The following is a 23647-nucleotide window of genomic DNA, read 5'->3' as shown; positions in this document are numbered from 1 at the left end:
AGATTTCACAAAAGGCAAATTTTATTAGCTCCATTTAGCCCACTAAAATGAATGTTTCATTATGTATTTTGGATTCTCACTGAATCCAGTAAATGAGCTAGTAGATAGTTTAGTCATTAAAATTATAATCTAATTAATGCTAAAGGGAGCTAAATAAACTAATTTTAATCAAATTTACTTTGATTTATCTCGGTGTCTCTCTTTCTCTCCCTGTTTCCCTGTTTCTCTCTCTCTCTTCCTATTACAGTTCACAGTAATGAAAGGCAGTAATAGAAATAAGGATCATTCAGCAGAAGGAGAAGGGGTTGGAAAACGACCAAAACGAAAGTGTCTTCAGTGGCATCCATTGCTAGCAAAGAAACTTCTTGATTTTTCAGAAGAGGAAGAAGAGGAAGACGAAGAGGAGGATATTGATAAGGTAAGTCCCGTATTTACTATAGAAGTTTCAAGTTTATTAGAGCAAATCATGATATTCTAGAAACAATAGTGAACATGAATGATATTACAAAAGAAGTGTTTCCAAAAGCCTGTATAGCTTGAATCCTATTCAATTACTTAGTTTACGTTTTTATTCCAATTCTTGATTGCTCTTAAAGTGTTTGTACTTCCTAATAGTGTAGACTGAGACACATCCTTTTAAATACGATTTTTGTCACCTAATGATTTGTGGGTAATATTCAAATACACTGAGATAGGGATGTTCCTAAAACTTGATGTGCTCATCTGACATTCTACCCTGTGGCTCTTCTGGCCTCTCTGTCTTGGCTTCTGGCCTCGCCCTGCTACTATTGGCAGTCTTAGAAGTGCTCTCTTTGTCTCTATCCATGGGCTTCACAGCTTCTGGCTGCACTAGCCCCCAATCTTTGTGATGACTCATTCCTCCTAGTCCCTTCTCTGGCATCAGGCATCAGCAGCTGGCTCTTCAGTCACATAACCATGCAGGTGACTTAAGAAATCGTCTCAAGTGTTCGTCCCACCCAACTCATTCAAAGTCAAAGGATTTTCTTCATGGCACTTATTGCTATTTGCCATGTATTTAGCTGTATACTTATTTATGTCTGTCTTCTCTCAGACTAGAATAGAAGCTCAGTATAAGAACAGGGGCCTTGCCTGTCTCGTCCTTTCCTCTTGCCTCAGAGATGAGAATGGTGCCTGGCACATAGTAGGTATTAAATATAGATGTATGCTGAATGAAAGAATGAGTACATATTTTGTGTCACTATGAATTTTATAAACATGTTTTTAATATTTTTCAGGCCTTCGACATCCATTCAGTCTCTCTTGGCTTTCAGCAGGAATTAAAAACATTTTTCCTCTTTTCAGACATCATCTGTATACCCTCTAAGGTCTCTCTTACTAGTGACCTTTCCTCCTTTTTCACAGAGAAAATAGAGGCCACCAGAAGTTACTCTTTTAGCTTCCTGTACACACCTATATAATTGTCTCAGTCCTTACTAATCTTTCCTTCCACTTTTCCTGTTTCAGAGAAACAGGTTTTATTCTTCTTACTTGAGGGTATTATCAAGCTTATACATAATTTCATTTTTTAAACACATTTGCATGGGTTGATCACTTGGTCATTGAAGCAGTCTCCTGTTTCCATGAGGGCACCCACTCCTGTTTCTCTTTCTTCTTTCCTTTGGCCACCCACACCTATTTCTATTTATCCTTTCTTTTTCTTTTTAGAGAAAGGATCTCACTCTATTGCCCAAGCTAGAGTACAGTGGCACCATTTCAGCTCACTGCAGCTTCCATCCACCTCCCGGGCTCAAGCAGTCTTCCCACTTCAGCTCCCTGCATAGTTGGGACCACAGGCACACACCACTAAGCCCAGCTAATTTTGTTTATATGTTATAAAGACAGGGTCTCACTATGTTGCCCAGGCTGGTCTGGAACTCATGGCTTCAAGCAATCCTCCCTTCTCAACCTTTCAAAGTGCTGGGATTATAGGCACAAGCTACCATGTCTGGCCCCTCTTTCTTTCTATTTCTACCTTCCCCACGGTTCCTTCTTAGTTTCTTTCAGTTAATGTCCCTGCATTATTTACCCCTCAAATGATTATGTTCTCTAGGCCTCCAATCTTAATTTCTACCTCCATCCTGGACTTTTCTTCTGAACTCTGGACTCATACTTCTATTTACTTGGCATATCCATTAGTTATCAACTAGAAATCTCAGTTTGAATGAATTCAAAACTAAGCTTTTGCTTTTCTTCTCCCAACCTTCTCCTGCATCTTCCCTTTCTCAGTAAAGGGCAACTGCAACATTCCCATTTGTCAGACCTGAGACCTTGTAGTTCATACTTTGCTGCTTTATTTTGCTCAAACTTCACAGCCATCCATTAGCAAATCCTCTCAAACTCTACCTTCAAGATATGTTCACAGTTTTGTTGCCCTTTTAACAGTTCCTTCCTGTACCACCTTGATCCAAGCCACCACCATTTCTAGCAGAGATTATTGTATCTACCTCCTTCTCTCCTGGCGTCTGGTCTTGCCCTTCCGCGGTCCGTTCTCAACAAAGCAGCCAGAGGAATCCCTTCAAAATGTAAGGCCAGTTGTGCTGCTCCTGTTTCTGTGAGGGCAGGGACTCTGTGCTCACTGCTCTCTGTGCTCACTGTGTGCTCACAGCACCTAGAAGAGTGGCTGGCTCATAGCAGGAACCCAGTAAATATTTATTGGGGGAGGAATTAAAGTCATTGAATCGTCTTCTCTTTTCACTCACACTCAGTGACCTAGTCCATACTTTTAGTCTTAGCACCTTCTGTATATTGGTATCTCATATTGTTACCCTGCAGACATAGGTATCCACACAGCATTCCCCATAGCCACTTCAAATTCAGCCTGCCCAGCACTGATCTTTCTACTCTCCACCAGGCCTGATTTCTCTCATTTGAGAACAATTATTTTTTGTTGTATATGAAGAAACTTTGCCACCCAAGCCAGAATCACTCTACCTTTTTCTGCCTTCAGATCCAATTAGTTACCAGCCACTCTTGGTTCTGCCTCATAAATATTGTCCCTGTTCTCACTCTCTGTTCCCATTACTGCTGCCTAGATTTCAGCCCTATCCCTTTTTTGCCTGGACAGCTGGAATAAATTTTTAACTGGGTTCTCTAGTTTGGGTTGCTTCTAGTTTTACTCTTAAAATTCATGCTGTTGTTAGAAGTTATCTCCCTAAAATACAATCTAATGATGTCCCTCCACTGCTTAAAATCACTCATGGCTCTCAATTACATCGATGCAGCTGTGGGAACTAGTGTTGATTTTTCTTAGAAAATATTAATGAGGTCCTGGGGAAAGAAAAATAAGTTCTAAACTCTAAGAGAGTTTTTATTTCTATTTTGTTATTCATGTATTTATGTATTTTTTGATTAATAAAATAGTTACATTAAATAGCAAAACATTTTTCGATGTTCATAACTGGCAGAATGAAAAGTTGACAAACTGTGTCAAGTCAAATGTTTTTATTGGTCCATACAGTTCCAAACTACTGGTTTACAGGATCAAATGCATGTGTTTAAATATGGCAGAGCACATACTTCATGAAGTGGCACAGATCATCTTCATCCTTGTCTCCCAAAGCCCTGTTCTCTTTTACATACCAGTGCTGTCGAACTGCAAGTTGATGTTCAGATATACCAGCAAGACTTAATCCCTGTTAGTTCCCCATGTCTCTCCATTGACGACCTGACGCATTCTGATTTGTTTCTCCTTAATTTTTATAAATAATTTTTTCTTTCTTTCTTTCTTTCTTTTTTTTTTTTTTTTTTTTTGAGACAGAGTCTTGCTCTGTCGCCTAGGCTGGAGTGCAGTAGTGTGATCTTGGCTCACTGCAGCCTCCTCCTCCCAGGTTCAGGTGATTCTCCTGCCTCAGCCTCCAGAGGAGCTGGGATTACAGGTGTCTGCCACCACGCCCTGCTAACTTTTGTATTTGTAGTAGAGACTGGGTTTCACCATGTGGGTCAAACTGGTCTTGAACTCCTGACCTTAGGTGATCCGCACCCTACCTTGGCCTCCCAAAGGGGTGAGATTAGAGCCACCACACCCAGCCTGATTTGTTTCTCAAAATTTAGCTCAGGCAACCTTTTCCAGGGAGGCCCTCTTGCACTTCTTCCCATCCACTAGTGCTTTGTTATCTTGCTGGTTTCTTGTTACAGTCAGCACACTGCTTTTAAATTTATGTCTATATGGTTTTTCCCCCTCCCAAAACATGAGGTCCTTTGTCCATCTGTTACACGTTGAATTTTATAATTTAGTGACTGAATGAAAAGTTACTCTTTTCTGAAGGGGAAATATAATTGCTTCTTCATCTTGTATATTAATAGTACACGTTTTAGTTTTTTTTAGCTTCCTAGTTTCAGAATGCTAAATCAAACTCCCTTGAAAAATACAAATTATTGTTACCATTATATACATAATGAGGAAGATAAATATGTAGCCTTCACCCCCAATAATAATTCCTAACATATTTCCAAATTAGATGGCTATGACCTCAAGATTTTTTCTGTACTCTTTGTGTTTGAAGATAATTAATGGTTAATTGATTGCATTTGCAATACTCAACGGCAAAAGACTTTTTTTTTTTGAGACGGAATCTCACTCTGTCACCAGGCTGGAATGTAGTGGCGCGATCTTGGCTTACTGCAACCTCCGCCTCCTGGGTTCAAGCAATTCTCCTGCCTCAGCCTCCCAAGTAGCTGGGACTACAGGCATGTGCCACCATGCCCAGCTAATTTTTGTATTTTTAGTAGAGACAGGGCTTCACCATGTTGGCCAGGATCGTCTCCATCTCTTGACCTCATGATCCTCCCGCCTTGGGCTCCCAAAGTGCTGGGATTACAGGCGTGAGCCACCCGCCTGGCCAAGACTTTTTAAAAATACCAGTTGGATTAAGCAGGTGATTAGTCCTAAAGTGTCTGCTTGTAATAATTGCCTGATAAACATTGTAATAGAAGAACACGGTTGCCTTACAGTTGTGGTTCTCAAAGAGTGATCCTCAAACCAATAATACCAGCATCACCTGGGAACTTTTAGAGATACAAATTCTCAGGACCCACTCCATACCTCGGAATCGGAAACTCTGGGAATGGGACTTAGAAGCTGTGTTTTAACAGAACCTCCAGGGATTCCAATGCATACTCAAGTTTAAGAATTAACCACTCTGCTGCATAATGCAGACTAATGGTTACAAGTTGAGTATCCCTAATCCGAAAATTCGAAACACTTCTGGTCCCAAGCATTTTAGATAAGGGATACTTAACCTGCAACTTATCCTTCTTGATTTTAATTTTGAAAACAGAAATTAAGGAAATGGGCTTAGTAAACATTGTGGACTTCTGTTTATAGTTACATCGTTTCTAAGAAACATTATAGAATCATTTTTGCCTTAGAAAATATTTTACGATCATAATATGTTCTGAGATTCTGTAATCAGAGATGTGCTTTAAGAAAGTTAACCTGGCAGTCTTGTGCAAGAAGTATTGTAACGAGGATGAAAAACGGGAAAACTAGGCATAGGCCAAAGTGGTACTAGGGCAGTGGGAATGAGAATCACCCAGATGGAATGGACGGATTTGGAGCTTTATAGAAGTCCTTGAAGACCTTGAACAATGATGGAATGAAGTGTAGGAAAAAAGAGGACTCAAAATTGATTTTGAAGGTTTAAGCCTAGAGGAGTTTATTCCTATCACCAGAGCATTTCACTAAACCAGAAAGCTTGACATTTATAAGTTTGAAGATTTATTGTGTAGTTCTTCTTTCAAATAATCATGTTAAATATCGATTTTGGTTTTTTACACTACAAGACTCGTGATGCTTGCAGAAACATTGAGTAGTCTATACTACCTTTTTATGTCTTACTTTCATGTTGAATATTCTCATATTATTAGCTGTAGAAAAAGGCACTTTTCAAAGCACTTTTCAAAGCAGAGAAAGACACTTTTCAAAGCAGAGAAAAACATCATATATTTTATGTGGATATTGTTAATCTTGATGCCCATTAACCATAGAATGGGTTTACTCATTCATTCAACAATTAGTTAAGTACTAGTATTATATCAGACATTGAGCTAGGCACTATGGTTGTAAAGGTGAATAAGAGCTTTTGTCCTCAAAGAGCTCACTGTTTAGTGAGAGAGAAAAAAATGTAAGCAATTATAACACAATGTAATATATGCTGTAATAGAGACATGCACAGGTTGCTATAGAAACTAAGCAGAAGGATACATCATAAGTTAGTTACCAACCATGAACAGTGGTTGTTAATTTTTTAAAATTATATTTTTTTCAATGTGTAAGTTGTTTAAATGGAGCTAAGAAAAAATACAATTTGCAAACCAAGACTAACTGTTAAATCAAAATTATCCAAAATATGTTAAAGATCTGGCTTTGTTTTTGGTGGTAATAGGTTCAACTTCTTGGGGCCGATGGCCTAGAGCAAGATGTTGGTGAAACTGAAGATGATGAATCACCAGAGCAGCGAGCCCGGAGACCAATGAATGCATTTCTTTTATTTTGCAAACGCCATCGCTCTCTTGTACGTCAGGAACACCCCAGGCTTGATAACCGAGGTGCTACCAAGATACTAGCTGATTGGTGGGCTGTTCTTGATCCAAAGGAAAAGCAGAAATACACAGACATGGCCAAGGAGGTAGGTTACAATGACAAGGTATTCTGATAGCTAAGAGCAACCAGTCCTGAAACTCCCAGTCAACAAATAGGAAGCACCTGTTGAAGGTCTAGCAATGAGAAGGTGAATCGTGAATCAGATGTTAAGTAAAAACATAAGCACTTTCTTTGTATGACTTGTTCCTGTTCCTGTGTTCCAAGTCCATGTGGAAATGCTGGTGGAGGTGCCAAGAACAATATATTAACAAGAAGTTTTTTCTCATTGTCTATACCCCACTCATTGATATAAGGGATTGATTTATTGTGAAGGTTTATTATGAATGGTTTACAGTGAATGGTGATTTGTTTATTTATTATGGTAATTTACTATGAATGGTGATTTTTTTTCTTTTTTAAGTTTTTCTAGAAACTCTACTTTTATTGTCAGAGAATGCCCGTGGTAAAGTTGACAATCTTAGGTTACTCTAGTTATATCATGGGAAAGAGTCTTGATCTAGTTCTGATGCTAAATAGCTTTGTGGCCATATCCATAAGTCAACCTCTGCATCTCAGCTTCTTTTTTTTCTTTCCTAATGTTATTGGAATGAGAAAGTTAGACAAAGATTTGTATCCTTTCTAGTGCTAACATTTTTTGATTTTGTAACAAACGAAATTATCAAGAAATATGCTTTGACTTGTTTCTGTTCTGTAGGTAGTGCTGCATGAATATTTAAAACCAATAAATGATTGAATACCAGTGGAAAAGGATGTACTGCAAGGTGTGCATGCCTGTAAATACTGTGTAGGCGGTAGTTAGTGGGAAGTATTTCCATGCAGGAAGGCTATTCAGAAAGGTGGGACATTAATCACTTCCAGAATGATAGCAGTTACTAAATTTCTACAAAAATTGTATCATGGTTCTTTTACTATATTTGGAATTAATGTGAGACCATTATACACTTAAATGTATTGTGATGGATTTAGCTCCAAGTAAGGGATAAGCAAAGCAATATTACTATGGCTAAACTTGAAAGGAATAATTCTAACAGTATTTCCTCAGTGTTGCAACTTGCAGAAAGATCTTGATTCATGAAAACCCCTGTCACCCAAACACTTGGTTAAGTTTTATCAAAAAATGAACCAGCAGGGGACAAAATACAGAGTTTCAAGGCATTTTTTTTTAACCCAGTTTCAGGTATTTTATTATAAGCAAAATAAAACAGACTAAGAAAGTCATTAATCTCTTCTTTAACATAATTAAAGTTTTAAGTAAGCTTTCCCTCCATCATCAGCTTTTCTTTTTCTTTTTCTTTTTTTTCTTTTTTATTATTATTATACTTTAGGTTTTAGGGTACATGTGCACAATGTGCAGGTTTGTTACATATGTATCCATGTGCCGTGTTGGTTTGCTGCACCCATTAACTCGTCATTTAGCATTAGGTATATCTCCTAATGCTGTCCCTCCCCCCTCCCCCCAACCCACAACAGTCCCCGGAGTGTGATGTTCCCCTTCCTGTGTCCATGAGTTCTCATTGTTCAATTCCCACCTATGAGTGAGAACATGCGGTGTTTGGTTTTTTTGTCCTTGAGATAGTTTACTGAGAATGATGTTTTCCAGTTTCATCCATGTCCCTACAAAGGACATGAACTCATCATTTTTTATGGCTGCATAGTATTCCATGGTGTATATGTGCCACATTTTCTTAATCCAGTCTATCATTGTTGGACATTTGGGTTGGTTCCAAGTCTTTGCTATTGTGAATAGTGCCGCAACAAACATATGTGTGCATGTGTCTTTATAGCAGCATGATTTATAGTCCTTTGGGTATATACCCAGTAATGGGATGGCTGGGTCAAAGGGTATTTCTAGTTCTAGATCCCTGAGGAATCGCCACACTGACTTCCACAATGGTTGAACTAGTTTACAGTCCCACCAACAGTGTAAAAGTGTTCCTGTTTCTCCACATCCTCTCCAGCACCTGTTGTTTCCTGACTTTTTAATGATGGCCATTCTAGCTGGTGTGAGATGGTATCTCATTGTGGTTTTGATTTGCATTTCTCTGATGGCCAGTGATGATGAGCATTTTTTCATGTATTTTTTGGCTGCATAAATGTCTTCTTTTGAGAAGTGTCTGTTCATGTGCTTCGCCCACTTTCTGATGGGGTTGTTTGTTTTTTTTCTTGTAAATTTGAGTTCATTATAGATTCTGGATATTAGCCCTTTGTCAGATGAGTAGGTTGCAAAAATGTTCTCCCATTCTGTAGGTTGCCTGTTCACTCTGATGGTAGTTTCTTTTGCTGTGCAGAAGCTCTTTAGTTTAATGAGATCCCATTTGTCAATTTTGGCTTTTGTTGCCATTGCTTTTGGTGTTTTAGACTCAAGGCATTTTATTAGACATCTCAGTATGTGAAAAAATAATTCTTCCAGGTGCTATGCCTTTATTGAGTTAATTAGCTAAAAACATAAACATAAAAATTTAAAAAAATACAACATAAAAATTTCTTAAGACGTGTTCATGGAAATTTGAATCTAAATTATTAGCATAGTTGCTACTATGAATTGGAATTATTAGTAATTATATTAGCATAATTATTAATTATATTTGTATTTATAATTATATTAGTATAATTATTAATTTTATTAGTATTAATATAACTATTATAATAGTATTAATGATTATAATATGATTGTTAATTATAATAGTATTAATAATTATAAATATAATTATTATATAATTAATCATACAAGACTTCAAGAATTGACTGTTAAAGACAGGATTTTAACTATATAGGGCCTGTAGAAAATTTGAAATCAATTACAGTAACCTACATGTTTTAAATATTTCATTAGATTTCCATAGCATAACAGTAATTAACAGTAAAACTTTCCCACTAAATAGCCTTACATTTTTCATAGTCATGCTTATATAGTAAAATAAATAATTATCTGCAACCTCATAGGGAAATGCATAAGCTTCCTATAATTAAATACTTGAGTTTGTTTTAGATTGCTGTTTTTGGATAACATGCAGCCTGTCCCCAGTATATTGTTTGTTGTTTCTTAAAAACTCCTAATTTACAAACCCAATAGGTGGCCACTTTTAAGAAGAGGAAGTATTATTTTCATACAGGAAATCCCTTACTAATTAATTAGGTTCACAATATTTGCCATTGTGGCACTAAAATGAAATCTGTTAAGGTGGCCCAGTGCAATCTAAGTGTGGAGACTATAACTGGATGTTCCACGTTATAATTTGCCTAGTTTGTAGTTGCTATTATGAAATGTTGCCTCATTTCTACTGCAAAGTGTAGAAGATTCAGCTACTTTCAAAATTATTGCACAATTGGTCTCTAGTCGTAAGTGATTCCTACTTGTTTCAACTTACTTTCTAAATGGTTTTGCAGTTACGTTAAAGGGCATGTAATTGTGCTGGTGCTCTTTGTGTTAATATTGCAGCCTTAATTGGAATGTCAGTTCAGTTAACAAATAATAAGTGCCTTCAATTTAACCAGGTTTTGTGATAGTTGCTAGTGATACAAGGCCGTTGATAAATATGGTCTGTTTTTCAAGGCTTGCCCAACACACAATCATTTTTAAAACTCTTTTTACATGTGTAACCTTTAAATTTTAAACCTCAAATTTTAGATGTCCATTAGGGTGCAAGACAGATTCTTTCAGCATAGTGTGTGGATGTGGATGTGGATGTGAATGCTTAGGTGGTATTTGCCAGTATCTGTCCTGCCATTATCAGTTGAGTGAGAAATGTTTCCTTTTTCTTGTTGTTTTTAAAAGAAGTATATTTTAAAATCAAGAGTGAGTAATAATACAACTTTGAAAGGATTATTTGTTTACCTGTTCATGAAAATTTCCTCTGACCTCTTTCCTTGCTCCTGATTATCTTATATTATTGCATCTGGTAAGACAAAGCACCTGTTCTGGGATTTGTTTTTAGTTTCTTAAATTATTGCCCAGTACTAATTTGCATTGCTGGAAAAAAATGGCTGATGGCACATTTTGTGTTCTCTGATGAACCTTATTAGAGCAATAATTCGTTAGTAATTTTTAAAAGATTATTCTAAGGATACAACCTGGGTTGCTTTCTTAAATTCAGTAATGTACATGATGATGCAATATTGTGGATGTTCACAGGTTCTAATTTTTGAATGTGTGACTGCCTGTTAGGAGATACAAAACAATTGTATCTTTCCTTTTAACATCTTCATGTATGTACTCTTACAGGAATACAGATCTCTGCATTTTTGCCTACAATACTGCTGGAACCTTTTATTTGCCATTTAAACTAATTATCGTAATGAATTGAGGATAAATTGAGAGGATCACACATCTTGAACTTCAGCTAGAACAGAGTACAAAGAGAAGGGGAGGATTTGAAAAGCTTAAACAATTTGAATGATTTTATCATACCCATTGTTTTAGCATCAGAGGCATGAGGCAGAATGTGTGCATTTATTGATTGATTGGTCCTTTTTGTGCTTAGCATATAAAGTAAGCACCAACCTGTAAAGTGAGTTATGATTATTCCCATTCTTCAGAGCAAGAATCTAAGGCTCTGAAGGAGTTAGTGTCTTGACAAACCATACTTTAGTATACAGTGGAGCTGGGATATTCTTTCCCATTTGACTCCTGTTTGTTCTTCTAATACGTATATCACCATACCCACTTTAGATGCCTGAAAGATAAGTAGATTTGGGTAATTATGGCAAGAATGGTAACAATAAAATGTCATGAGTCTTACAGGAAGAATCTGCTTGTGCTGGGGAGGGAAGTGGGTGGAAGTGGATCAGGAAAGGCTTTATAAAGTAGGCAGAGTTTGGCCTGGGTTTTTGTATAAGGATTCAGAGAGAAGGAAAAGGGTAAGAGTAGAAGTGGGAAACTGAAATCAATTTCAGGAACCAGATAGTTTGTTTCACCTGGAGCCTAGGTTATACATAGAAGAGTAACAGAAAATGATGATATAAAGGTAAATAAGGCAAAAGCCTCGAGAGACCAGACTTAAAAGTTTGGAGGTTCAGCTGTGTGCCAATAAAACAGCTATGGAATTAAATGTAATAAAATGCAACTTGAACGTGAACTATACTAGCCCTTTGAAAGTGTTGGTATCTATTTTTGTCAATACTCTGGGAAAGGTTTTCACCACCACAAAACTCCATGGGTTTTTTATTGATTAGTTCTTTCCTATTTCTTCAAGACAAAATGAATCTATTTTTGATTATTTATTTTCAGCTGGGATAATTTTTGTAAAGACCATTCATTCCCTTGTTTCGGGTTCATCAGATATGGACTCTTTTCCAAAGAAAATACTCTCTCATTTACTCTTCTATTATAATCTGGAGAACTTTTCTTAACTGTTATGCATCATGCTTAACAAATAGTATAATTTGTGTTCTTGCAAGCATGCTATAGCACTTTGCCTACTATTAGAGTAGCACCTCATTTATCCAGCATTCTGAGAAATAGCTGCTATACCTAAGTGATTTCCACATAGATGAAACTTTACTCTTCTTCTAAAAACTTTTATTTTATATATTTATCCTAGAAATTTCATTAAAATTTTGTTTACATACTTTCTCAAAGTATTCAGAACATCTTTTGACTTTTTTTGAAACCTTTAACACACTATTTCCACAGGAATTACCTTATGATCTGTGACTTGGTGAGACTTTTGTGAATAATGTTTTGTCTATATAGTAATTCTCAACTATTTTATTCCTTGAATTTCCTCTCTGCTTTTCCATAGTTGTTTTGTTTTTTGTTTTGTTTTGTTTTTTGTTTTGTTTTGTTTTTTTGAGGGGGTTGGGGGTTCCACCCTCGGCTAGCACTTGCCATTTCTCTCCTTCGTCAGCCCCTTTTGGCGACTTCTAATCAAATGGCTTACACTTTTTGAGTATGGTTTAATTAGGGGCCCCACCACATTTGTGGGATATAGATAGTAAACCTAAAGATGTGTGCTTTGTGTTTCACAACATTCCTTGCTTCTGAGACCTTTTCCATTCCTGTGTTCCAGATATTAGAACTTTCTTACTGTGTTTAAAGAAATATTCAGATGTTTGCTTTTGGAATGATAATAACTTTGTGAATATTGCTGTATCATGTCCAGGTTCTTTTATAAACATTTAAATGTTTATAAACTCATTTTATTAAGTTAAATTATTAAATTCTAACTCATTTAACCTCCCTTCTCATACTGTTTTGAATTGCCACATCTGTAAAATGGCAATTAAGATGCCTGCCCTCAGAGTTGATGTAAGATACAAATAAGGAAATATATGTACAAGCATTACATAAAGCTTAAAACTCTATACAAATGTTAGTTTTAGGGTTATTTCTGATAAGCAGCTTTATGTTGGTTTCTCTTTCATACTTCTCTATCTAAATGATTATTATTTTATTATGAACTGTTAATACATTGAAGGGCTACTAAAATGCAAAATTAGTCTTTGAAACACAAAAATGAACAAAACTAAAAATATCATTTGCCCAGTTTGGCCAATACTGTCCAGTGTTATTAATAGCCTCTAGCAACATAGATGTTAATTAAGTGAACTATTTGATTTTGAAATATTAGTCCATTTGCCAATTGTTAAGTAAACACTTGTATTTAAATATTCAAATAAATTTATAAAGACTATAAAAACTCCATAACTAGTGAATAATAAATTGAGAATTTAAACTGTGTCTCTCAAAACTCGTTTTGGTGTTTGGTTTCAGGTGTTAATTTTCAGATTGACAGATCTTAGTAGACAGATCACTGTCTACTTTTTAAAAAGTAGTAAAATTATATTTTTAAATAAATTCTGAAATTTCAACTTTTAAAATTAGTGCACACTGATTAAACTGACTCTTCTCATAATTACTCAAATTAAGGAGTAAAATTATACTTGTAAAAAAACTACTATTGCCATAATAATTTTCACCCTTATAGCCAAATGAAGTAGCCAGTTCCTTGCTTTCAAATTTTCATTTATGACATTTTCACAACACAACAAGCAAATAATTTCCTGGTCACATATTCAAACCACTTTTTCAAGTGTATAATTTCTGTTGGAGTGGCTTTATTATTAAAGTTTTGCAGGTTTAATGTAGAACTTAAAATATTGTTGTTCAGTCAAACCATAAATTTAATTCAATTTTCTGTCAGTGAAATAGTCTAACTAATTTTCTTTCTGTTAAAAACAGCTAGCAAGAATAATTCAGATCAGATAATGCATTGTGTTATATTATCCTAACGATAATTTTTAAATTTTTATGAAGGAAAGGTCCTCAAACTAAGGAAGCACAGATTAGTACCACTTATCAAATAATTCCTTCTCTTCTTCCACCCTTGTATAATGTGATTTCTGCTCGTGGATGGGAAGAGAAACAGCTGTCTCAGAATTTATTATGCTAGATATTCACTTAGCCCTCTATCGCATATATGATGATACAGTAAAACATTTGTTATATCTCTTTCTCAAAAATCCAATAATTTCTAGTTTAATCTCTTTTTCACAATTTTGGTAGATGATACTTCATGTATTTGCACCAGAGTCATCTATCTTTATTTATACAGACATTCTCGGGGTCCCTCCTGACTGAATCCCACTAGGGCTGCCACTTCTCTTTCACCCTGTTGAAAAGATCTAGACTGTAATAATAACTAGAAATACTAGTGGACTTTTAGATAGCACCTCCTCCCAAATAAAAATAGGCAAATGGAGAACAGTTGGTAAGTCTATCTTTTATTAAAATTAAACTGCTTTTGTTCATCAAATTTGCATTTTTTTATAAATGATCTGGAAAAGTAATGTTGAGAATCCATTTTTATTTTATTTTTATTGATTTTTTAAAATTTTTTTTATTATACTTTAAGTTCTAGGGTACATGTGCACAACGTGCAGGTTTGTTACATACGTATACATGTGCCATGTTGGTTTGCTGCACCCATTAACTCATCATTTACATTAGGTATAACTCCTAATGCTATCCCTCCCCCCTCCCCCCTCCCCCCGTCCCACAACAGGCCCCGGTGTGTGATGTTCCCCTTCATGTGTCCAAGTGTTCTCATTGTTCAATTCCCACCTATGAGTGAGAACAGGTGGTGTTTGGTTTTTTGTCCTTGCGATAGATAGTTTTCTGAGAACGATGGTTTCCAGCTTCATCCATGTCCCTACAAAGGACATGAACTCATCATTTTTTATGGCGGCATAGTATTCCATGTTGTGTATATGCCACATTTTCTTAATCCAGTCTATCATTGTTGGACATTTAGGTTGGTTCCAAGTCTTTGCTATTGTGAATAGTGCCTCAATAAACATACATGTGCATGTGTCTTTATAGCAGCATGATTTGTAATCCTTTGGGTATATACCCAGTAATGGGATGGCTGGGTCAAATGGTATTTCTAGTTCTAGATCCCTGAAGGATTGCCACACCGACTTCTACAATGGTTGTACTAGTTTACAGTCCCACCAACAGTGTAAAAGTGTTCCTATTTCTCCACATCCTCTCCAGCACCTGTTGTTTCCTGACTTTTGAATGATGGCCATTCTAACTGGTGTGAGATGGTATCTCATTGTGGTTTTGATTTGCATTTCTCTGATGGCCAGTGATGATGAGCATTTTTTCATGTGTTTTCTTAGAGTGACAAGGATTGCAGGTGGGGGGAAGGGCAGTATGGGGACATGATTGAAAGCTCAGGATCTAGGAAACGGAAGACCTTGTTTTCATTCCTAGTGCCATCATATGCTGGCAGAGTGGCCTTGGGCATGCTGCTTAAGGTTTGTCATTCTCAGTTGCTTTATACTTAAGGTATATTCATTGTAGGATCTTTTGCCTAGAGTTGTATTAAGGATTAAAGAAATTAATTCGTGTAAAGTGGCCAGTGATGATGAGCGTTTTTTCATGTGTCTGTTGGCTGCATAAATGTCTTCTTTTGAGAAGTGTCTGTTCATATCCTTTGCCCACTTTTTGATGGGGTTGTTTTTTTCTTGTAAATTTGTTTGAGTTCTTTGTAGATTCTGGATATTAGCCCTTTGTCAGATGAGGAGATTGCAAAAATTTTCTCCCATTCTTTAGGTTGCCTGTTCACTCTGACGGTAGTTTCTTTTGCTGTGCAGAAGTTCTTTAGTTTAATTAGATCCCATTTGTCAATTTTGGCTTTTGTTGCCATTGCTTTTGGTGTTTTAGACATGAAGTCCTTGCCCATGCCTATGTCCTGAATGGTATTGCCTAGGCTTTCTTCTAGGGTTTTTATGGTTTTAGGTCTAACATGTAAGTCTTTAATCCATCTTGAATTAATTTTTGTGTAAGGTGTAAAGAAGGGATCCAGTTTCAGCCTTCTACATATGGCTAGCCAGTTTTCCCAGCACCATTTATTAAATAGGGAATCCTTTCCCCATTTCTTGTTTTTGTCAGGTTTGTCAAAGATCAGATGGTTGTAGATGTGTGGTATTATTTCTGAGGGCTCTGTTCTGTTCCATTGATCTATATCTCTGTTTTGGTACCAGTATGGTGCTGTTTTGGTTACTGTAGCCTTGTAGTATAGTTTGAAGTCAGGTAGCGTGATGCCTCCAGCTTTGTTCTTTTTGCTTAGGATTGACTTGGCAATGCAGACTCTTTGTTTGGTTCCATATGAACTTTAAAGTAGTTTTTTCCAACTCTGTGAAGAAAGTCATTGGTAGCTTGATGAGGATGGCATTGAATCTATAAATTACCTTGGGCAGTATGGCCATTTTCACGATATTGATTCTTCCTATCCATCAGCATTGAATGTTCTTCCATTTGTTTGTGTCCTCTTTTATTTATGAGCAGTGGTTTGTAGTTCTCCTTGAAGAAGGCCTTCACATCCCTTGTATGTTGGATTCCTAGGTATTTTATTTTCTTTGAAGCAATTGTGAATGGGAGTTCACTCATGATTTGGCTCTCTGTTTGTCTGTTATTGGTGTATAAGAATGCTTGTGATTTTTGCACGTTGATTTTGTATCCTGAGACCTTGCTGAAGTTGCTTATCAGCTTAAGGAGATTTTGGGCCGAGACGATGGGGTTTTCTAGATATACAATCATGTCCTCTGCAAACAGGGACAATTTGACTTCCTCTTTTCTTAATTGAATAACCTTTGTTTCTTTCTCCTGCCTAATTGCCCTGGCCAGTACTTCCAACACTATGTTGAATAGGAGTGGTGAGAGAGGGCATCCCTGTCTTTTGCCAGTTTTCGAAGGGAATGCTTCCAGTTTTTTGTAAATGATCTGGAAAAGTAATGTTGAGACTCCATTTTTAAAAGATTGACAGAATATTGTCTTTTGTCACTTAAGAATGCCATTGTTAAATATTAAGTAGACAAAATACTGTGACAAAGGGTATTTGATGCCAATACTGAATAACAGTAAAATCAGTAGCAGGATTTCTAATTTATTATTCTTGCTACTGAAATGTGGTAGTGGATGGGGCCTGAGAGAAAGGATCCAGCATTTACCAAGCACCGCATGTAAGTCAGGAACTATGTGTCTACTGCAAAGTAGGATTCCCTTAGCTTATCTAATTGGTTGGAAATTTGCAGAAAGAAATTGGAAGCCATGAGGTGAATTTTTATTTAATGGGCGAATTTTGCAAATCAGTATTTTTATCTAAAATTTTGTTATCTGAGAGAGTCTTCCATTGGAATCTTAGGAGCCATAGCTTGTCTGATGTTTTTGGAGGATAAGTGAGCTTCCCCTCCCACCATCAGTATGAACAGTCTGGCCTTGGATATCTGGGGCCTGTCTCTTAGGCCTTTTCAGTCCTGTAATGAGGGATTTCGCCCACATGATTGACCTGCATGCTAATAATGTCACTCAGCTATTCGCTTCAGAGGAGTATACAGAGTCTTCCCGCATTTCTCCCTTACCCAGCCTTCTCTGTAATTCCTTTCCTAATAATCTCATCACAACAAATGATTAAGCCTTTCTGCTATTGTCTCTTTTAGCTGAATCAGAGCGATTGATGAAGTGCCAAGTTCCGAGAACAGATAGACATCCTCATACCCTGAGGCTCTTCCTGCCTCCACCCTCCCTTGATGCTCATATACTGCTTGTGTTAACTTGTGTTTTTACATGAATTGATGGCGTCTCTATCTAAACTTTAAACTTCTTAAGGACAAAGACTGTGTGTTATTCTGTTCTCTATCTCTCACATTCTTAACTCTTGCACTCAATTTATACTTGATGGAACTAATGAACATGGTTTTGAACATCTGCATTGAGTTTAAGAATCTGCAAGAATAATATTGTGATACAGTTACAGAGTGTTGACTCTCATAGTAAATTCTGTTATTGTTTTCCATAAAACCCCACGTATTCCCGGCCTTTCTCTTGCTCTGTGTTATTCCACTCATATAGGTAGTTGGCCCTTTTGCAGATCCATTGTGAAAGCATTTTTCATGCCTGAGCCAGGGGAAGCCATGGTCCAGCCTTATGGGCCATGTGTAAAAAGAAATAATATATTTGTGTAGTAAACTGTGGACTGTAAGCAATATGAAGACAGGGACTCTATCTAATTCATACTCTTTTCTCTCCCCAGTATCTAGCAAGTTTCTGTCATCTAGTCAGTGTTCACAGAATATTTGAGATGTGGATATGTGAGTGGAATACATGCAAGAGAAATTAGGATGTGGTGATTATAACTGCTGTATGTGATTTTCAGCACCAGCTCCCCATTGTAAATTAGTTTAAGCTGAACTCTATTGGTATGATTGTTGCTTTAAAATTAGTTGATGCTGGCAATTATTCTGGTGACACCTGTCTAGCATTTTTCACAATTATGAATTCCTTCTTAAAAATTTTAAACTACCCCCCCCGAAAGTAGATAATTTTATTTCTCATGACAAATATGTTAATCAATTTGTTTGAAAGTCTTTTGACACTTTATAAAGTGGTGACCTTTGTTCAAGTGACTGTTCATCTGACAAACCCGGCCCGTGTGCTTTTACTGGGACACGATAATGATGCATGTGTCTGCTACTTCCATTTTCACCTCACCCTACCATTTGTCACTTTCCACTTCCAGACAGCAGGCAAAGCTATTTGTCTGCCTCAGCTTAATATGTAAATCCCTCATGCACATGAATGCACTGTGGTAGTGTGTCTCTTGTATCACAGTTGATACCTCCTAACACGTTCTGCTTTTTGATGGTAAATTCTAGTTTGGCCTTGTGTCCAATTTTAATTGTTTTTGTAAAAAAAATGGGACTGTATTCTACAGTTTTTTATGCTTACCTTCCTTCTACATGTATCCATGTATTAATAGGCATATACATCTTACAGGTAAAAAAAATGGATTCTTCAGAAACTTTGAGTTAAGATAACGTGAAATAATTCTACACCATTGTCAATTAACATTGCATAATTATCTATATTACAGTTTTCATTTATATGATTTAAAGGGAAATGATAGAAAAAAAAGTATATCCTTGGTATAAGGAAAGTATATAGCAAGGATAAAGGACCTTTTTCAAACTATTGGGTAAAATTAAAAGCTGTTTGGAAGTTATAGTTAGTTCATGTCACACATTAAGTTACCATTTTAAAAGGCAACCTTATGGTATTGAATGAATTGTATTAATTTAATAAAATGTCTAGCATTAATAAAAATTGAAGAATATGTGGAAAATACATTCTTAACAGATAACTTTTGGAAATAGGTAACGGATAGCAATAAATGTATTTTGTTTCACATTATTGTCATGCAAGAGATAAGAGGTAGCAGAAGTGAGAGAAAGGGTAACAGGACCAAGCCACAGAAAAATGAAGGAGAAAGATGTTGTCAGTGAAGTTTGAAACCTCCAAGTAAGAGAAAATTTGTGATGGATTACTGCAACATCACATATCAGTGCTCTTAGAGCTTGTTTATCTACTTAGTTAGATATGCTCATTACAGACCCCTGGCATGGTGTGGTTACACTTTATAAGTAGAGGAATTGAGGCTGAGAAAGGTTTAACAACTTGCTTAATGTCTACAGCTAGCTAAAGAAATGAGTGATGTGCTATGCACCACTGCTTCCAATAACCCTAGGCACTGGTGGTATTATTCTCAGTTTATGGAATCTAAGGTTGAGGCCCAGAGAAGCTACCTTCTCTTGGTTACTGTAGCCCTAAGTGGAAGTTTGAGGGTTTGAACCTGCTTCTGTCTCCGGAGCCCTAGGCTCATTCCATTATAAACAACTCCCTCTCCCCACCAAGGTCAGAAAGCTTTTTGGATACTATTTTTTAAAGTTGAGGATTAAATAACACAAAGTATACAGCTTCTGAATCCTTATCCCACAAATGGACTAGATAACTCCATGTACTATCTCTAGAACCCTATGCTGAGATTGTCATTCTTCTACAAGGAGAGCCACAGAAGTCACTGAAATTGTTTTTCTCACTTGGTATCTAAATAGGGGAATGGGGTGACAGCCCTTAGAACTTTTTCAATCTATTTGTTAATTAAAATCTGCTGTCTTTCGTTTTATTTATAGTATAAGGATGCATTTATGAAAGCAAATCCTGGCTACAAATGGTGTCCTACCACAAACAAGCCTGTGAAATCCCCAACACCCACTGTCAATCCACGAAAGAAACTTTGGGCCTTCCCATCTGACTCTTCAAGAGACTTGCCAAGCCCCAAGAAAGCAAAGACTGAAGAAATGCCTCAGCTTAACTTTGGAATGGCTGGTGAGTTGAGACACTATTTCCACCTGTTCTTTAAGGACAGGGCAATACATTTTGGCAGCATTTTAAACAATACAGAGGGCAGGGAGGACAAAATTTATGACCAATATTAAGCAGTGGCAAAGATATAGCATATTTTCTTTTTTTTTTTTTTTTTTTCGAGACGGAGTCTCGCTCTGTCGCCCAGGCTGCAGTGCAGTGGCGCAGTCTCGGCTCACTGCAAGCTCCGCCTCCCGGGTTCACGCCATTCTCCTGCCTCAGCCTCTCCGGTTAGCTGGGACTACAGGCGCCCGCCACCATGCCCGGCTAATTTTTTGTATTTTTAGTAGAGACGGGGTTTCACCATGTTAGCCAGGATGGTCTCGATCTCCTGACCTCGTGATCAACCCGCCTCGGCCTCCCAAAGTGCTGGGATTACAAGCGTGAGCCACCGCGCCCGGCCGCATATTTTCAAGCATTGGATCATGATATATATAGAATACAGGTAATTAAAAAAAGGATATATAGCCTCAGTGATAGTGTCATTATAAATATATGTGAATTGCTGACATTGACAGTATGGAAAAGTAGACAAGCAACATGGAGATTGTCAGAAGCTTAGGAAATTTTATGTTCACAAAATAGCTTACACACACACATACACACTAGTAAGCCATCCCAGGATGCACCTTAGTTATCATGCTACTTAAAAAGCCACAGTCATGTAGATCATCTGGATGTCGGAAACATTGAGGGCAAGAATATGAACAAGTACATCACAAATCTGAGATGGACCTGACAGCTGTGTCTTAGAGAGAATTCCCATCCTATCTATCTCCTCTCATGTCCATTCTTGTATGGGACAGACAAATTTAAAATTCCAGATGGTGCCATTTGTTATGGGACCTTTAGTACTCTTTGGGTGGTAAGGTATGCTAAATCATTTATTACCATGAAATAAAGTACTTATGTTCACCCTACAAGTGGCTCTGTCTTCCCTAGCTATTGCAATGCAGTAATCAAAAGAGGAGTTTGCCAGATGAAATTAGCAGATTGAGCAGGGGAAAGGCAGTGAAGTTGCAATTGAGCTACAGGGTTCCTATTTTGGTATTAGAAGCAAATTTTCTTCCAAATCAGAGTATTGAACTATTTATGCATATGGAAAGGTTGGGAAAAGAGGTTGAGTGATACTGTGATAACACATTTTTTTTGAATAACCAATAAATTTAACAAGACTTTATGGTTCAGTGTGTGATTCATACCATATAAAGTATGTGGCAGTATTCTATATAATCTACAAAAAATATTATTTTAATCAGTCCTATATGGTGGCATGTGCCTATAGTCCTGGCTACTTGGGAGGCTGAGATGGGAGGATCACTTGAGTCCAGGAGTTCGAGGCTGCGGTGAGCTGTGACCTCACGACTGCACTCCATCCTGGGCGACAGAGCAAGACCCTGCCTCTAAAAAATGAAGTCTAACATAATGGCAGCATTCTAGGGTGGAAAAAAGGATTCAGGTGATTGCTATGTGGGTGTCTGTAGTGTAATTCTAAGTAAGCTCCCAAAATGATGCTTCTGCATGTCCCAGAAGAATCAGACATAGTTATCTGTCCTTGCTTTAGCTGTCACTTTTATACAATTTTAGCTTCAAATCACTTGTTATTAGATAATCTTGGTGAGTTTTCTGGACTTCCCAGGTTACGTCAGTTGGAGTACTTTCTAAAATATCTTGTTATCAGAATCCAGAAAGAGTATATAGATGACTGGCTTCCAGCTGATTTTCTTTGGTCATCATGTAACATCCGTTGCTTTTTCTCCCAATTCTCAATCTAGATCAGGGTATGTAGTTTGTTGTTGTTGTTGGCTTTTTTTTTTTTTTTTTTTTCATACATCTGCTCTTCACAGACCATATAACAATTGTAGGTGAACTGCAGAAAGCTATGAAAGATATCTTTTTTGTAGCACCGTTTCTGACACTTTATTAATCTGCCTTTTACCTGCAAATTGAAAGTCAAACCCAGACTTCAAACAAGATCTTTACAGATCGGTATTTAAGATCAGTGTTCTCAAAAGAAAGTACAGGAAAGAAGGAAAACACCTTCCTTGCATTTATCTCATTATATAATGGCTTGGGTTATATGTTGCAAATCCATGTTCAGAACTCTTGATAGGCTTGCATATAGTGGATAACAGTGATCTGATATTTCCAGGTATGTTCCTTTTCAACAAGATGAAAGCGAACTAATTTGTCTTTAATTAAATCCTGGTGCTTAGACATCTGAATCTAGGAGATAATAGGGGGCCTCTAAATGCCAGATTGTTTACCTCAATATGGAATCTCTTTTGTTTTGTTTGCCCAGTAGTCCTTGTCACATGACATTTTGCAATTTTGAATAACCCCAAATTACCAAATGTATGGTATCCAAGAAGGGAAAGCTGTGTAGATTGTAATTTAGTGCAAGCCCTTTCATTTAATTGCACTAAAGAAAGCATCCTATGTATGTCAATATGTGTTTGATAGTTCTAAATAACATTATGTAAGTATGAATTAATATAAAGGATGTTGGTAATTTCTTGGCCTATGTTTTAGTATCTGTATAGCAAACTTCTTGCAAAGTCACACTGGTATATAAATTATCACATAATCATGTTCCTATTTTACTTTGTAATTTGAACTAACACATTTTTATCTTTAGAAAGTTATCATCCAATCCTCCTGATCTCTAGGATGACAGCTGCAAAAGTATTTCTCTTTTAAAGAACCAAACTAAACTTTTACTTTCTACTAAATTCATTTCCCCCTCTTGATTTTCAAGTAGATTTAAGTATCTATTTCAACAGCCACAGTAGTTCTTAAACTTAGCATTTAGTTAAAGTTGGAGTCTTAAAACAATACCAAAGAGCCTTGTTTCATCAAATTAGCTACTGTTTGTCTGTGTATTCTCTGTGTATGTCTTCCTATGTGGCTGCCTTCCAATGTTGAGCTATTTTTTGACCCCCTGATCTTTTGGTAACATAGTTTTTCCTCTAATAACCTCTTCCCCCAACCCCTGCCCCTTTTTTTACTACCTCAGAACTTTTTTTGCAATTTTTTTAAAAAAACTGTTTATAACATATGGTCAAGTTTGCTTTATGAGTTCCTAAGACAGGTTGTATACAAAGATGTACTTAAGGTCATATCTTTAACCCAAAAAAGAAAAGAAACAACTGAATTTCTTTGTGCAACATTTTGACTGACCCTCATTTTCAATTGTAGATTCCTAAAATTAAATATACATTGAGGACTTTATATGCACTAGGAGAGACGCTGAGTTAGGCATTTTTACATATGTTCTTTCATTACACTTCTGAATTTTAATTCAAGATAGACTTACAGGA

General features: G+C 36.7%; 1 protein-coding gene across 12 annotated transcripts in view; it reads left to right on the top strand.

The window, feature by feature from the left end:
* Nucleotides 1-23647, top strand: part of BBX (BBX high mobility group box domain containing) — a 298070-nt gene that overhangs the window by 186673 nt on the left and 87750 nt on the right. For all 12 annotated transcript variants that reach the window (XM_032150240.2, XM_032150243.2, XM_032150247.2 and 9 more), the window contains 3 exons: nt 248-418; nt 6405-6647; nt 20096-20291. In XM_032150240.2, the coding sequence (XP_032006131.1) occupies nt 257-418; nt 6405-6647; nt 20096-20291 (601 nt within the window). In that variant the 5' untranslated portion in view covers nt 248-256. The remainder of the gene's footprint in view (nt 1-247; nt 419-6404; nt 6648-20095; nt 20292-23647) is intronic.

This window comes from Hylobates moloch, unplaced genomic scaffold (genome assembly GCF_009828535.3).
Source record: "Hylobates moloch isolate HMO894 unplaced genomic scaffold, HMol_V3 SCAFFOLD_4, whole genome shotgun sequence".
Taxonomy (NCBI): Eukaryota; Metazoa; Chordata; class Mammalia; order Primates; family Hylobatidae; genus Hylobates; species Hylobates moloch.
Note: the sequence above shows the minus strand (reverse complement) of the source record. Positions and strands in the feature narration are given on the sequence as shown.